At 35.0% G+C, this 17,078-nt stretch overlaps 1 protein-coding gene across 6 annotated transcripts in view; it reads right to left on the bottom strand.

The window, feature by feature from the left end:
• The window catches only part of LOC116852413 (antichymotrypsin-2-like), a 300,750-nt gene that overhangs the window by 193,333 nt on the left and 90,339 nt on the right, over nucleotides 1-17,078 (bottom strand). For all 6 annotated transcript variants that reach the window (XM_032832745.1, XM_032832744.1, XM_032832746.1 and 3 more), the window contains 2 exons: nucleotides 10,970-11,164; nucleotides 10,758-10,893 (listed from right to left, as the gene is read on the bottom strand). In XM_032832745.1, coding sequence (XP_032688636.1) covers nucleotides 10,758-10,893; nucleotides 10,970-11,164 — 331 coding nt within the window. The remainder of the gene's footprint in view (nucleotides 1-10,757; nucleotides 10,894-10,969; nucleotides 11,165-17,078) is intronic.

Raw genomic sequence — 17,078 nt, 5'->3', positions numbered from 1 at the left:
TCCGCGAGACTTCTCGCCTCCGAAGACGAGCCTGCTCGTCGCTATCCGCGAGACTTCTCGCCTCCGAAGACGAGCCTTCTCGTCGCTATCCGCGAGACTTCTCGCCTCCGAAGACGAGCCTTCTCGTCGCTATCCGCGAGTATACTCGCCTCTAGGTCGTTAACGAGAATACTCGGTGACAGCCGAACTTCCACGAGAATTCTCGTAACCACGCCGACAGCGAACTCACTCGACAAACCATCTCTAGGACGAGGCTTCTCGGCCATATATCGTCACGAAACTCCTCGCCGAGCAACGGGAATTATCATTCGGATAGGGGTGCGGACTGCCACGTCTCCGCCAGGACTTCCTGGCTCCTAACTGATAATTCCCGAAATAACTGCGATACGCAACGATCACGACAACATCTTCCGCGACGGTTCCTCAAGGTCTGGAAGAGGAACGGGGTGCGGACTGCCACGCCTCCACCAGGTCTTCCTGGTTCCTCACCCAGCGACCTCTCACATACGAGTATATCCGCGCGAGGTACCGACGTACCACGAACCGTCCTTACGACACCGTGAACGTATACCGCACTACCGTTCGGGACGACGTCCCGCCTAAACGAAGTTTATCACCGCGTAAAACCAGGCGTACTCATTTTGCGTTCTAGTATTAAGTTACGTGTCTGTTTCGTCTTTCAAGCTTCTTAATAAATAGTACATATTTTACATCTCTACTCTCTCTAAATTTATTCTCTCACGAACCCGGCATACGGCGAGCAGAAATCCGCGGCATTTCCGGAACGACGGCCTACCGTCGCACTTTCAAACAAGTGTATAAAATGTCTCGGTTGAGCGCGAACCGAGAAATATCGCTTGTTCCAACGCGATAAGCTCAACAATCGCGGCTCTAGCGCTGGGGGATACGAGCTGTATCTTTCTCCCAGCACTAAATAAGCTTTGTGCGTCGCGTCACGTAAGGAAGCTCGCCCACGGCGACGCGAACGCGCCGCGCTGCGGGAAAGAGCTCGCTGAGGTGTGCGCGTGCGTCTCCACGGATGTACACTGACGCGAGCGCCGCGGCCGCCGCGTAAGGCCTCCGCGCAGGTTTGTTAGCTCACCGTCGCGCGATTTAAGATACAAAACTGCGCTCGCGAGTCGGTCTTTTTTCATTCCCAGAGTCGCTCGCGGAGACCGTTTGTTTCGCGACATGGACGTGCATTGGAAGCATCCTTGGACGTCGATCATTTGCGGTCCTACGGGATGCAATAAAACGATCTTCGTGAAGACTTTTCTTCGCTATTTGTCCGACATGTCCGATGTCGGTTTCGAAAGAATTTTGTTTTACTACGCAAAGTAGCAGTGACCTATCATCAACTGCGGTACAAAGTAGATTCGTTGTACAACCGCGAAAAGACCGAGCCAGCATCGCGCGACAAGGAAATATAATCGAGTTTCGTGAAGGTTTCCCCGCCCCGATGATTACTCGAACAATCCGCTTTGCGCGAAATTAGTGATAATCGACGACCTTATGAAGGAATCGTCCTAGTGCGTCGCGATTGTGGATTTATTCACAAAAGGTAGTCAACACAAGAACCTCAGCGTTAACTATTTTCCCAAAATCATCAAGCCCGCGGGATATTTCTCTCAACAGCAATTACATCGTGGTATTCAAAAATCGCGATCGCGCCCAAATTAGCCACTTGGCACGTCAAATTTATCCGGATGATAGGACGAAGTTTCTGGAAGAAGCATACTACGACGCTACTTTGCGACCGCACGGATATTTGCTGCTCGATTTAGAACAACCCACTCTCGACAAATATCGATTTCGCGTGTGCATCTTCCCCACGGATAACGGGCATTATGTTTATGTCCCGCGTAGATCCTCCGGAAATCTCGTATAAAACTCTGCACGCTCGCCCGAATCACGACAGTCGCGTCTTCGTAATGACGTCGAAACGCGGGAGTAACGATAGAGCGACGAGTATCGCATGCCGTTCCATCGGCTGGAAAAATGTCTGCCTTCTGAAAGCACTGTGCTATTTAACTAAGAAAAAGCGGGCCTCCTTCTTCGGTAACTGCTGCGTCGGTAACAATTTCCTCGCGTGTATCTGCGAATGCGCTTTCAACACACTCAGAGGCACTAACGCACCGCTCGACCAGCAGGAAAAAATCGTTTGTCCAAGTACAAATCAGCACTATGGAGTATCGCGAGTAAACGCGCTAGTTTGAAAGCCAAGAGGAAAATTATCATGTAAAGAGGAGGATTTTTGCCTTATCTGATCGGACCTATACTCGGCGCTATTCTATCCAGCGTTATCAGTAGACCGCGGAATTAATTAAATCAAACGCGCGCGCGCGGATGTATCATGGAAAGAGCGAAGAAGATGATTTTGATTTTTACGGAAAATCTCGCGAGAATGCAACAGTAGCTGCAGCAACAACCCGTCATTCCCGTCGCTTCGTCGAATAACAACGCGAGATCCAGTGAAAATATCGTATGCACTTCGAGAACTGTTTTGTCGCGACTCGATGCCGAGATGAGACGTATTCTCGATTCAACGATGCCGGATCGCAAGAAATGGGAATTGTATAGAGAAATGCTTCAACGTTAGTATACGATAACGTTACGATGTACCTACATTTTTTCCGAGAAGAAAAAAATCAACAAACGCGAAAACGCAGACGTTAGCACAACGATGCCAAAAACAGTCGCCCCAAAGACAATGCGAGATATAGAAACGATATCGACAACGTCGTCGATGACGAATCAATGCTCGATCGTCATGAAAGAGAGACGGGGGAACTGTCGGAAGTCCGTATCGATGAAGATAACACGAGCGCATTGAGCCGCGCCGTCGGCGAAATCCGTTGGGAACGCCGCAGCGAGCAGAAAAGTATCAGAGGAATTGTAGATAAAATTCCGAAAAGTTATCGCGGTAAAGCGCGCAAGTTATTGCGGTATTTATGCGATGTGGCGGTGCCCGTTAAAATAAGCTGGGACAGACAAGGGATCGTGAGTATAGACGGAAACACTTTAAAGGGAACGAGTATCGCTGATCTTGTGAATGATGCGGTACGCGAGAGAAAAATCTTAAAAGTGGTGGAGAGAGGTAGATTCGCTCGACTATTGCGCGATATAGCTACTCCTCCCGAATTCGTGGAAAATCGCGAATTACGAGAGAAGAGCATTCATCAGATTTTCGCCGAAGAATCGACTTTGCACGATAGCAATTTTATTCCCGACAATTTAGCGCCACGTAGTAGCACCCCTATTCCAAGAGCGAAAGCGTGAATAGATAAACGCAAGTTCAGCGAAGCATCGCTCAAAGATGAGCGCGGCGATAAGGGATATTCGGCGTTTATATCTGGCGACGGCAACAAGAACAAAACCCGCGTGAGTGACCGCGATTCCAAACTCGCGAGAAAGAGGCGATTGTTAAATTGGAATCTCATAGAACCTTTGGATAGTAGCGCGTATATCCTCGAAGGCCCATCGTCGCGTAAATACGTATCTTTTCCCGGAGCAAAAGTACTGGCCAGTAAACGCGGCTCCGATGAGACATCGTTCGAAGAGGAACGGGACAACGAGATGTTTATGTCCAGCAACAAAGAAGAATAAAACGCGCGTGAGTGACAGAGATTCTAAATTCGCAACAAAGAGACGATTGTTGGATTGGAACCTTTTGGAACAGGGCTGGAAAAATCATACTATAATCCCGCGTATTATGCGGGGTACTCCGCCGTGGAAAATCTTTTGCTCTTTTTCTTAATTTTTCTCGTGAAAATCTTCTTCTCAATTTTTCGCTGAAAGAAGCCGCAAAGAGAACCGACGAAGAAACGGATGTAACGAGAGATAGAACGAGTTGCGAAATAACGGAGATCATACCCAAGGTAAATACTCTACATGCGCCTCTACCCTATCAAAATGAATTCGCTCAAAATTCTACAAACGATTCAACATCTCGATGTTAGACACTCAGGAATTTACCCAGCCGAACGAGTACCGAAGGTGTGGATGAGATCGACAGCAATTGTCGCCAATACCGACAATTATGACCGCCCGGGACAGTACAGGGTCGCCTTCTACATCGATAAACATGCAACAGAGACATACTTCGACAGCTACGATCTGCCCCCGATCGACTCCAGATTCCTTCTTCGACTTAAAAGAAATTCCATCATCCAACAATAGAGTACCACTCAGCTACAGGGATATTCGGCACAAACTTGCGGACACTATTCTTGCGTGTTTCTTTATTATATGTGCCGCGGCTATATTATTAATCAATTTATTAGCCTTTTTATGCCGATCTCGAACGAAATAACCGAATGATTGTAAAATTATTTAATAAAATATTCTCCAATTGTAAGCTTAAGTGCTCCAAACTCCATACTTCCTAGCATTATATTTAATCCTGCACTTCTAAATGTATACGAAATAAGTAGAAATATATTCATGATTGTATATATAAATAAATGATGGACTTTTTCTTTTAAAAAAATATTGCTTTCTTCACTCCCAAAGCATTTTCTCTTTCGCCTCCACCGCAATTAAATCCAGAAAATTCCGATGATACTGACCTGCGCGTGAATAATACTTTCCCCACCCATATCTCTCCCCTATGTCTCAACATAAGAATCAAAGAAGGAACTGAGACCAAACACCGCATAACCATAGCTGTCCAAACTTGCTCTCGCTTCTCCATCTATCTCACTCTTCTAACATTCAGCAAGCATCTATTGGTCATCATTTCCCGGTGACGTCTCCCTCCCTCAACTTCTCGACATGAGCAACAATGCGAGGAGCGGAAAAAACTAATCTCCGTGAATATCCATAGCTGACCACTAAATGAACCAATAGATTTTCCTTACCCTTACACGGAGACATCTGACGACTATCCCCTGCCGCTAGCTCCTCACTATCATCTAACGTTTAGTAGCCCCTTTTTCACCTAAATTGTCCAGGTTATGCTCAGCATTCTCAACTTCTCGACGTAGGCAACGAGGCAGAGGGGCCCCCAGGTAAAAACCAATCCACGTGAATATCTATAACTGACCACTAAACGAACCAATAGTATAGATTACCCTCACCCTTATATAGGAGCATCCGACGACTATCCTCTCCCGCTAGCTCCTCCGTCGTCAACTACTCCTTTTCGAGTCACTCATCTGTCGAGACTCGGAACTTACAGACATTGGACATGCCGCAGGAGACGAAGTTTATATGCCATAGGAAACGATGCAATAAAAAGAAATAAAATACGTAAATCACCCTATATAATCCCCATCCGATTTACAGTGAGGGGGGCATGCTGCCTTCCCACTTCCAATATTAACAATTTTTTATTCCGCATATTACCCCTTCGACCGCACCTCGAAAATTCACCCTCTTTCCCCACCATGCCATTTCGGGACCCTTCCTCCACCAAACTTCCAGGGATTCTTCCCCTACCACTCGACACACGCCGGCGCCAGGTTTTACGCCCACCATCGAAAAATAGGCCACGCCCTATTTCACGGTAGATATACATGTACTACTCATAGTCACTGCCAAGACATTTCTAAAATAATTTCTCAATAGCAAAAAAGAATCTCAACGTATCTTAAAAATAATCGGCAAAATATTATCTTGTTTTTCATATAAGATTATTGTCATTAAAAAAGCTAGATAAATACAGTTATTTTATTCAACTTATTTGTTATTCCTTCAATTGTTACATTCATTAGACATTACGCAGTTAAATTAACAAGGAGATGACGACAACTGCAAAATTGAATTCAAAACGAGGCATAGCATGTTTGATAGCCGTAATATAGAGTATCAAAACCCTGATAGGATGAATTTAAGTGGATGGATCTTCGTTTCCGAAATATTGCGATGCAAATTAAGAGTCGAGAGTCTTGTTCAAATTATATATTTATTTTTTTTCATATTATGCACAGTGCAAAACGTTCAACACATCATGTCCATAATGATTGTAAACAGTATGTTTTCACATTATTTTCCATTATCGCGAAGTGATACGGCCCTAATTGCTCACAAAACAATTATATCGATGCAGAAATACAAAATATAAATTATACAAGTATACATATACAGGGCGTTTCACACTCCCCTCCGGGCATTTTGTGGGGACGTAGAATGTGTTGATGTAAACATAAAAGTCCTATATAGTTTTGCGAAATTCGCAATAATAGTCGAGATATTAATTAAAAAAGATTAAGGAAAAACGCACGCTGAATGATAGAGAACGGACCGCTCGAGTCACAGCGCGGTCCAGTACTAAAACGCGCGGATGTCGCGCGCGGTGATTGGAAGACAATGCACCACTGCCTATACTTATACCGCTGCGCTCCTACGTCTTGCCGCACCGCGCCGAGATAAGAATAGGCAGTGGTGCATTGTCTTCCAATAACCGCGCGCGATATCCGCGCGCTTTATTACTGGGCCGCGCTGCGACTCGAGCGACCCGTCCTCTACCATGCAACGTGCGTTTTTCCTTAATCTTTTTTAATTATTATCTCGACTATTATTGCGAATATCGCAAAACGGTATAGGACTTTTATGTTCACATCAACCCATTCTACGTCCCCACAAAATGCCCGGAGGAAAGTATGAGACACTCTGTATATCCGACAGTACAAAAAAAAACATTGCACGTCGTCGCCTCGTCGGCCGGACTCGAACGATCGCCGCTGGCGCAAAAAGAACCGGCGCAAAAGCCTTAGACTGCTTAGCTACGCTGCTGCGGTAAAAATCCGTGCCACATTATGCCTTATATGCGGCACGGCTCCGTGACTCTCACTTTGCATCGCAATATTTCGAAAACAAAGATCCATTTACCCAAACCTTTTTAGGATTTTGATACTCTATATATATTGCGGCTATCAAACGCGCTATGCCTCGTTCCAAAATCAATTTTGCAGTTGGTGTCATCTCCTTGTAAGTCTGATAGATTTTTTTATAATAAAAAAAAAAATTTTTACAATAATGATATCATTAATTACATAGATATACACGGATTTTTTGGTGAAATAAATCATTTTTTATGTTTTTCTGTGTGCTAAATTCAAATTTGATCGCAGAATTTGTCTATTACGTTAGAATCTTAAGATATTTTAATGTCAAAACGAGAAACAGGCATTTATTAAGATTTTTGAATTCCAATAACAATTAAACAAAGCAAAATAAGTTAATTTTATCAATAGGATCGTATTCAACATGAAAAAATCTATCGAAAACCATATATTTTCCTGGAGAAAAAAAATATTTTTTATCCATAGAGATAAATAACTTGACCTAATGTGATCACGTTTTAGGCAGATGTAAATACATCAAATATTTCAAGTATACGGATCGATTCTCGTACAAACATGGTCCTAACGAAAATAAAACGCTTTACAAACCGTTCGATGAGAGTTTCTTAAGAGTTTATACGCTTTCAAACTTTGTTAAACGCTTACTCAACGCTGTTGGATTTTAAACGCTTTTAGAACGCTTATCAAATGCTGTATATAATATTTCATGAAAGTTCTGCAATGCTGAAGCAACGCTTTTCAAAGTACGCTCAATAAACGCTGATACACCTTCGTGCAGAAAGTTTGCTATCAGACTTTTTAAACGTTTAAGAAACGTTTTTCCCAATATCACAAGCGTTTTCTCTCCGTTCAGCAAACGCTCTTCCAATGCGGCGAATTGTAGGATGTTTACACAAACAGCTTCGAAACGCGCAAGAAACGCTTTCATGAAAAAAGTTTATAGACCAAATATAAGATGTTTATATCAATCGAAGAAGTAGTGTAATGTCTAAAGCAATGGACTCATAATCTAGAGGTGCCAGTCGGTTCATGTTCGAGTCCCCTTAGTGCCAGTGATAATTTTTAAATATGATGTAACATTGGAATCAAGTAATCTTAAATTTTCAAGTAAAATTAGAAAACACTATGACATTTAGGAATAATTCCTAAATATAAAAATACGAATAGTTTCTGTATATAAAAAAAATATCTGAAATATTTCTCATATTTTTGAAATTTTTAAGTAATATTTCAGATACATATCAGATAGTATATTATAGCGGACATTTTATGTATCTGAAACATATCTCTAAAATATTTTTTTTAAATGTTTCATATTTTATTGAAAGCTTTTTGAAAGCTTTCTGAAATATGTCGGTGCTGTGTAGGAAAAGTAAACGCCATACAAACGCCTGTAAAGTCTCAAAAACGCTATATACAAACGCCTTTCAAACACTGTAATGTTGCAATTTCCTCTCTACGAACTCTGTACTGACAATTTCTAAACTCTCAACAAACTCCCACAAACGCTTACGTAAATGCTAAACAAACGTTTATGAAATTTCTTATTTTCGTCAGGGAACACCTTTCAAACGCTGTAATGTTGCAATTTCCGCTTTACGAACTCTGTACTAACAATTTCTAACTCTCAACGAACTCCCGCAAATGTTTACATAAACGCTGAACAAACGTTTATGAAACTTCTTATTTTCGTCAGGAGATACCCTTAAGTTTATGGGATTGCTGATTACAAATCTGAAATTGAAAATTAGTGAGTAAAGTAAGTAGCAATTATGACAATAAGAATGGGACATACAAAGGAAAATAAAATAAAGATTATAGATATTATCGATTGAGCCTGTCATATTAGATTTGAATATTTCAAATTTTCGATCCCAGATTCGCAATCACCAGTGCTAAAAACCTTGGGATACAACAGTTTACGAGAATTGATTCAGCGCGCTTAAAAAGTATACCCATACAGAACAAATATCCAAAATATATCTCATGGATATCCTATAGATATCATGATATCTATAGGATCTGTATTTCGGATATTTGTTCTGTATAGGTTTACATCTGCCGAAAACGTGATATTATTAATAGGTAAAATTATTTATTTCTGTCGATAAAAAATATTTTTTCTCTCTAGAAAAATATACGATTTTCAGTAGATTTTTTATGCTAAATATGATCTCGGTAGAATTCACATATCTCTTCTTAATTTCGTTATCTTAACTCGTTATCTTAACTCGTTATCTAAACCTTCAAAAATGGCATTTTTCATGCTTTTAAATTAGAATATCTCGAAATCCTAACGTGATATGAAAATTATGTGATCGGATTTGAATTCAACGCATTAAAAAACATAGGAAACGACTCTTTATTTTAAAAAAGGGTTCAAGACCCCTTAATATACAGGCCTGTGTTATTTATATTCAATAATAATTTCATTATAAATCAAAAAGTAAAAGCAAAGGACTAATAGGAGTTCAGACACGGACATTGTAGTGCTATAAAACCAATGAATATAGGTGAGAGTTCCCTGTTTTTGAATTGCAATATGGTACTTGTGAAGTCTCATATGTTGGGTAAACAAATAGAAGACTGTCTACGCGTATTTTAGAACATAAAAAATTCCAAAAGGAACTTCTACAGATTTGATTGTTGTTCAAGAACATCGGTTAAGTGACAATCATGAGTTCAATTAAGATCATGTAAAAATTTTACACAAAGAACGCTTTTATTTAGAACGACTAGTTGTAGAAATAATTTTTATTAAATTACAAAAACACGGACTTAATTCGCAACAAGAAGCTTAATATTTAGGCAACGGTTATTGTAAGTTATTTCGATGAGTTTTGATTTGTCTCCTCTTACACGTTCAGCGATGTGTATCTCTTTCCTGATATGTATGTATATAAGCAGTTTGTTTGTACTGATGCCGAGACTTGGAGGATTATCTGCGATAATATCGGTCTTGCCTCAAGATTTAACCTTTACACTACGCCCAAGGTAACTTGCTACCGGTTATTCGAGTTTATCTTCTAAATTAAAAATTTTTCTTGACTTTTATGTTTTCAATTAGACAAAACAACCGCTGTACCCGACTAAGTATAATAGTTATTCGCTTCTGCAAAACGTGATCAAGTTTTTTTATTAAGTCAAGTTATTTATTTCTGTGGATAAAAAATATTTTTTCTCTCTAGGAAAACGTATGGTTTTCGATAGATTTTTTCATGCTGAATACGATCGTGTTGGTAAAATTAACGTATTTTGCTTTGTTTAATTGTTATTGGAACTAAAAAATCTCAATAAATGCCTTTTTCTCGTTTTGACATTAAAATATCTTAAGATCCTAACGTGATAGACGCTTCTGCGAATAACTATTTTTATGGACGGTGAAGGCAAGTTTCGACACAGACTGAAATTAACACCGTTTTTCGAATTTTATGTCTTGCAATTTATTCCTTCCAGTCTCGGTTGCTAACAATCTTAAGATCTGTTTTGTAAAACAAATGCCATTTTATTTTTAATTACTTGTTACACTAAAAAGGGTCTACGGACCGAAACGTTTGATGTTACGATTTAAATTTCAATAAATTACTTTGTTTCTCAAAAACAAGGAAGTTTCACCTATAGGTTTTATAGCACTACAACTTCTGTGCCTGAACTCCTATTAGCCCTTTGCTTTTACTTTTTGATTTATATCTTTGGAGTTCTCTCTCTTTTTTTAACATTTTCATTATAAATGTACAACAGTAATACTAATCATAATTATTATTATAAAGATAGAATAATGATAAAAAAAAGTGAAATAATATAAATTAGTAGAAACAAGTAAATGATAAAACTGAATGAAAAATATAAAAAATACTAGTTAATATTTCTAAAATATAAGTTAATATCTTTGGTTAATATCGCCTGTCTTTGGTTATTAAAAAAAGAACAAATAAAATAAGATGTACTTACCAGTAACCGCAGCCGCCTCGCTACCTTCTTCATTAACTTCAATGAAAGCCTTTTGCACGACTTTAGATATTTTCAAAGGTATCGCTGAAATATTGCTGAAGTTCGCATTATCAGAGAAAGGTAAAGAAAGGCCCATCTGAAACAAAAAGTACTGCGTATCAGTTATTGCTCGTCAGCGCATAATAGACGATTGTCCGTGTACTACATCGCACCTTGTCAGACAACATATCTTTAAGATTTAACTCAGACTCGATTTTAAACTTGGGCAAGTATAGCTTGACTTCGCGCTCGTGAATTTCACTGAGATGCGTGTTGCAAGCTTCAGTAATGGCATCGAGATTGTTGGTCAATGCGGTCAGACCATCGATTTCATTGGGCAGAATAATTACCATGCTGACCTGAGTATTCTGTAATAATAATAAACAACATATAAGCATTCAAAACATCGCAAAATTTGCACAAGAAAAAAGGGAGAAAAGGAAGAGAAAAAAAGGATTCTGATGGAAATATTTTGATATATTGATATTCTACTGAAAATATAATGTGTGTAAAATTATATTGAAATATGTATTAAAAATTTGCATCAATTTAATTACCATTTCATTATTATTTTGTTAAAATTTCAATAAAAAAATCAATAAAATTCATTATAAAAGCTAAATATATTGATATCTTTTTTTAACGAAAATTTAATAAAATTTCTTCAATGGTTTAGTAATTATTTGATTAACTACTATTATTATATAATAAATTTATTATGTTAAATTTAAACAAACATACATGATCCATAATCCAAATAAACTAATGTTTTATAATTTTGTTTAAACAAAAAAAAATATGGAATTCTATATTTTAGTCACTACACTTATACATGTACATTCCAGCATGGATTCAATCTAATAATAATTATCCATCATTTTTATAACCACAATTCATGTTATTTGATTTAAATGATCGAACAGGAACTAAGGTAAATGTACCAATATCCGGACATTGTTATTATTTTTATATTTGAATATGAATATTTCAACTTTCAACGTACAATATATACATATTGATATACATACATTTAATATTTATATTTAGTGTACGTTGAAAGATGAAATATTTAGAGAAATATTCAAAATAATAAGAGTGTCCGAAATTAGGTACATGTCCGGGCATTGGGACATTTACCTTAGTAATGCTAATGAGAGTTTCGATAATATCTTTATAAATTATAATATATTCTTATATCATTCAAAGTACTGTAATGATATATTTCCCTTTTCTTACAATTATTGATAATTAGTCAAAAAATAATAGTGATCAATCACTTAGTAATTTAGTGATTATTTGACGAATTACTATATATGTTACTTTTTGTTGAATTTCATGTATTTTTCATGAATTGTTGAATTTTCACAAATTTACTTATTGAAATGTTCCAGATAATATAATGTTTGGTTATTTTGTTTAAATAATAAAAAAATTTAGTATGTCATATTTTGCATCGCTGCATAGTTTCAATCCTGTAACGGATCACCTATCTTTTTCTCATACCGCGCTATTTACTGCTTAATCTGAATACCTTTATAAAAAAAATATTACTGGTAGTTACTACAGAAATAGTAATGATCAATTATTGCTTAGTAATTCAGTGATTATTTGGCGAATTACTATATATGGTATATTTTTGGTTGAATTTCCACAAATATACTTATTAGAGTGGTCCAAACAATCTAATGTTTATTTTGTTTACATAATAGAAAATGTATTTTATATCTTGTTTGCGTTACTGCATGGTTTCGATTCTATGATGATCACTCATTCCTTTCTTAGTGCTATCTGCTGCTTAATCTGAATAATCGAACTGAAATTAATGGTGCCAATGAGTTATAGCAAAATTTTACTCAATTATGCTTATAATATGCTCTTGTATCATTCAAACAACATTGTAATAGCATATTTATTGACAAATGATACAAACAACGCAACGACAATCGAAGTGTGACTGGTATTGTTATAATATATACCAGCGAATCCCATTAACGATATAATTACTTTTAGATTATATAATCTAATTATATATTCGCTGCTTTTATAAAAAAAGCAGATATAGCGCGTTACTGGTTCGTTAATACATTATATTAATTCCAGTAACCAAGGAACATTAAATTAACGTTTAGAAACGTTGACTTCATGTACATTGTTTGGACATTTTTCAATAATATTGCATTTATATTTTTCACACGTTATTTTGTGATATAATTTTCCTGAATGTTGTTTAAACATTTTAAAAACATTACAAAAAATATATTTTTTAAATGTTACTTTAACATTTATTTGAGATCAATGCAACATCTTAAAAATATTTCTGCCGATTAAAACGTTATAGCAATCCTATTTCAACATTATTGAAACTTCCAAATCGCAGACAAAGTATGTTCATAATGATGTTTGATATAATATTAAACACTATATATTTGACAATATTATAGGTTCTTCAATATCATTGTAGCAACGTTGTATTAATGATTTCTTGCTTACTGGGATATTTATCGCATACTGATTGCTGTTGCGTTATTTCCATCATTTATCATCGTAACCCTTATACAAAAATATTATTGATTAGTCACTAATAAATTGTTATTACTCAGTAGTTTTATTACCAGTGGCTAATGATTTTGAGTATTTAAATTACTAATACTACAGAATAATTAAGTGATAGTGATAATCACTGATATATTATTAGGTTCTTGTGATGAATTATTAGTATAAATTATTCCCTAATAACAAGAAAGATAAAACATCAATTTTTCCATGATTAATATAAATTGTTTCATATCTTTTCATATTAATTTATTGTTTTTTTAGTTCGTTATAATGTTTAGTTAAAAATATGAAAACTATTTGTCGTTAATGATTCCCTTATAGAAACTTAATACTGATAAGTGGTAATTTGGCTAGTAATAATTACTGTTGTTCAATAATTTTATTACTCGTATGAGTAATAAAATTGCTATTTATTACTGGCCAATTTATCACTGCCAGTGATACTTTTCTATAAGGGATACATTATATTAATATCAGTCGCATACAGATTGTTGTTGCAGCGTTTTCAAATTTTATAAATTCAATAAATATGCTATTACAATATTGTTTGAACGATACAAAAGCATATTATAAACATCGTCCACTAAGGAATCGTTACAACTCATTGGCATCATTAGCCCCAATTCGACTACTCTTACAGAAAAGTACTACTGGTTAGTCAGTAATAAATTACTGTTACTTACAAAGGGAGGACCAGGTGACTCACCCTGAGATTTCGACCCCAATTTTTTTAATTATTCTGGAGATGAAAAAAAAATAACGTGTCCCGGCGTTTGATTGAATAGGCCTTAGTTTCGGAGTAATAAATTTGTGAAAATTGGCCATATCCGAAGCGCATCGCGGCGCGCCATATGAGCTTTCCCGGTAACTGTACTTCCAACCAGTGCAGTTGGCTTCGTGAGTTAGGTGCTTGCTTCATAATTCGTAAGATCCAAGTTCGCTCCCGGAGGTAAGCAATAATTTTTTTTTTAATGAGTGTTTTTATTTATTTTTATTTATTTTGATGATATTGATATAGTATGCAAATTTTTGAAATAGAAAATTTAATTTAATATCATATTCTAAACATTAATTTAAATTTAATTTTAAGGGAATTTTAATTCAAGTAATAATATTTAAAATAATAAATAAGTAATAATAATAATATATAAGTTATTTGTAATGGATAACATATAAAGGCAACGTATCTAAATTTTCAAATTGTTTAAATTTAATACCGAAAAACTTAAAAACTTTATCCAAAGAATCCAAAATTCTGTTGAAGTTTTACACAACCAGCAGCTCTCTTCGCGAGAAGACGCAATAAAGATTCATTTTTTAATTCATTCACAATTATCATCGGGAGCTTTTACAGATATGATCAAGTACGCTTGGTTTGCATCGAAATTAATTCCTGAAAGAAATGTGTTTCGAAACGTCAACGAAATATGTTTCTCCCCGGACTTACGGAAAAATAAATGTGTATGTGATACTCCTTCATTTATTCATTGTGCAAACTGTAGAAAATTTATATGATTTAAATGTTTTTATGATGTTTATCATCCAAGTAATTGTTCCGCACCGAAATAATTTAATTTTGTAATAAATCCGCAATACTTAAATAATTGAATTTTGTAATAAAAATATTCACATTCACATTCCAGATGTTTGTTTATTCTTCTTCTTCTACGATTAATTATTTTAAAAACTAGAAATTTAAAATACTGTTAATATTATTTTCAATTAAATTTTAAATTTAAACAATTTGAAAATTTAGATACGTTGCTTTTATATATTATCCATTACAAATAACTTATATATTATTATTATTACTTATTTATTATTTTAAATATTATTACTTGAATTAAAATTCCCTTAAAATTAAATTTAAATTAATGTTTAGAATGTGATATTAAATTAAATTTTCTATTTCAAAAATTTGCATACTATATCAATATCATCAAAATAAATAAAAATAAATAAAAGCACTCATTTAAAAAAAAATTATTGCTCACCCTCCGGGAGCGAACTTGGATCTTACGAATTATGAAGCAAGCACCTAACTCACGAAGCCAACTGCACTGGTTGGAAGTACAGTTACCGGGAAGGCTTATATGGCGCGCCGCGGTGCGCTTCGGATATGGCCAATTTTCAAAAATTTATTACTTCGAAACTAAGACCTATTCAATCAAACGCCGGGACACGTATCATTTTTTTTCATCTCCACAATAATTAAAAAAATTGGAATCAAAATCCCAGGGTGAGTCACCTGGTCCTTCCCTTGTCAGTAGTTTTATTACTAATAGTAAATGATTTGGAATATTTAAATTATAGGATTACTAATACTACAGAATAATGCAATGATTACGGTGATTACAGTGATAATCACTAATGTATTATTAGGTTCTCTCCTTACAGAAAAATATCACTAGTCATTACTAAAAAAAACAGTAGTAATTATTTTTCAGTGATTCAGTGATTATTTGGCGAATAACTATATATGATATTTTTTTGTTGAATTTCCACAAATTAATCTATTGGAATGATCTAAAAAATGTTATGCGTAATTATTTTACTTAAATAATAAAAAAATGTATTTCAAATTTTGTGCGTTGCTGCTGTTTCAACTCTGTAGAGATCACTCATGCTTTCTCGTACCACACTATCCACTATTTAATCCAAATGATTGAACTCATGGTGCCAATGAGCTGTAACAATACTTTGCTGAATTATGCTTATAATATGCTTTTGTATCATTTAAATAACATTGTAATGGCACATTTATTGATAAATGCAAATAACGCAATAACAATGGGAGTGTAACTGATATTGTTCTAATGTATATCAGCAAATTATTAACGGCATAATGGTTTTTAGATTTTTAATTAAATATTAAGATTTGTGCTTACAATATATCCTTATAATGTCACAGTATATTATAATATACCTAGCAAACACCAAATAATAGTTATATAACTTTTACTTGGTGTTTGTTGGATAATTTACTGATATACTGATTGAAACAATGTAACAACATTCGATATGCGATAAATATTGATATAATGTAGTGAACCAATGATAATTACTTTTAGATTTTTAACAGAATGTTATAATGATTAATCCAAATAAAAAATTAAAAAATACAAGAAAATTCAAATCAAACAAATCGAAATACTAAATTTTGAAAGAAATTTAAAAAAAATACTATTTAAAACAATAGTTGTTTTATCAAATGACCTGGTTTCCTTGAACTAGATAAAAATTTTTATTTTCATCATTTTAAAAAGCAATCAAAAATGATTTTGTTTAAGAATATAATATTTTAATGAAACAAAAAAAAACACAAAATTAAACAAGTACGAATTAAATCTAAAGAAAGAGTTTTCTCCGAAAAAACAATATAAGAAGTATAATAAATATGTAATAAGACAAATTCTAGTATTAATGACTGCCACTAATAAGTTATTATTCTATTGATATGAAATTACTATTGATTGAAAGTACTATTGATATGAAACATTACTGAATTTGAAATACAAGTAAAAATAAATAGTCAATAAATAAAAAATATTATATTATATTCATAATATTTTTGCTGCAAGTATGTTCTTAATACTATTCTACAAGCACTATTGATATGAAACATTACTGAATTTGAAATACAAGTAACAAAAATAACTAGTAAATAAGTAAAAAATATTATAAATATTATATTATATTCGTAATATTTTTTAAATATTACTGCAA

This window comes from Odontomachus brunneus, unplaced genomic scaffold (genome assembly GCF_010583005.1).
Source record: "Odontomachus brunneus isolate Ranch 3 - 2012 unplaced genomic scaffold, Obru_v1 Obru_scaffold_223, whole genome shotgun sequence".
Classification (NCBI taxonomy): Eukaryota; Metazoa; Arthropoda; class Insecta; order Hymenoptera; family Formicidae; genus Odontomachus; species Odontomachus brunneus.
The sequence above is the reverse complement of the archived record's forward strand: the minus strand, read 5'-3'. Positions and strand labels throughout refer to the sequence as shown.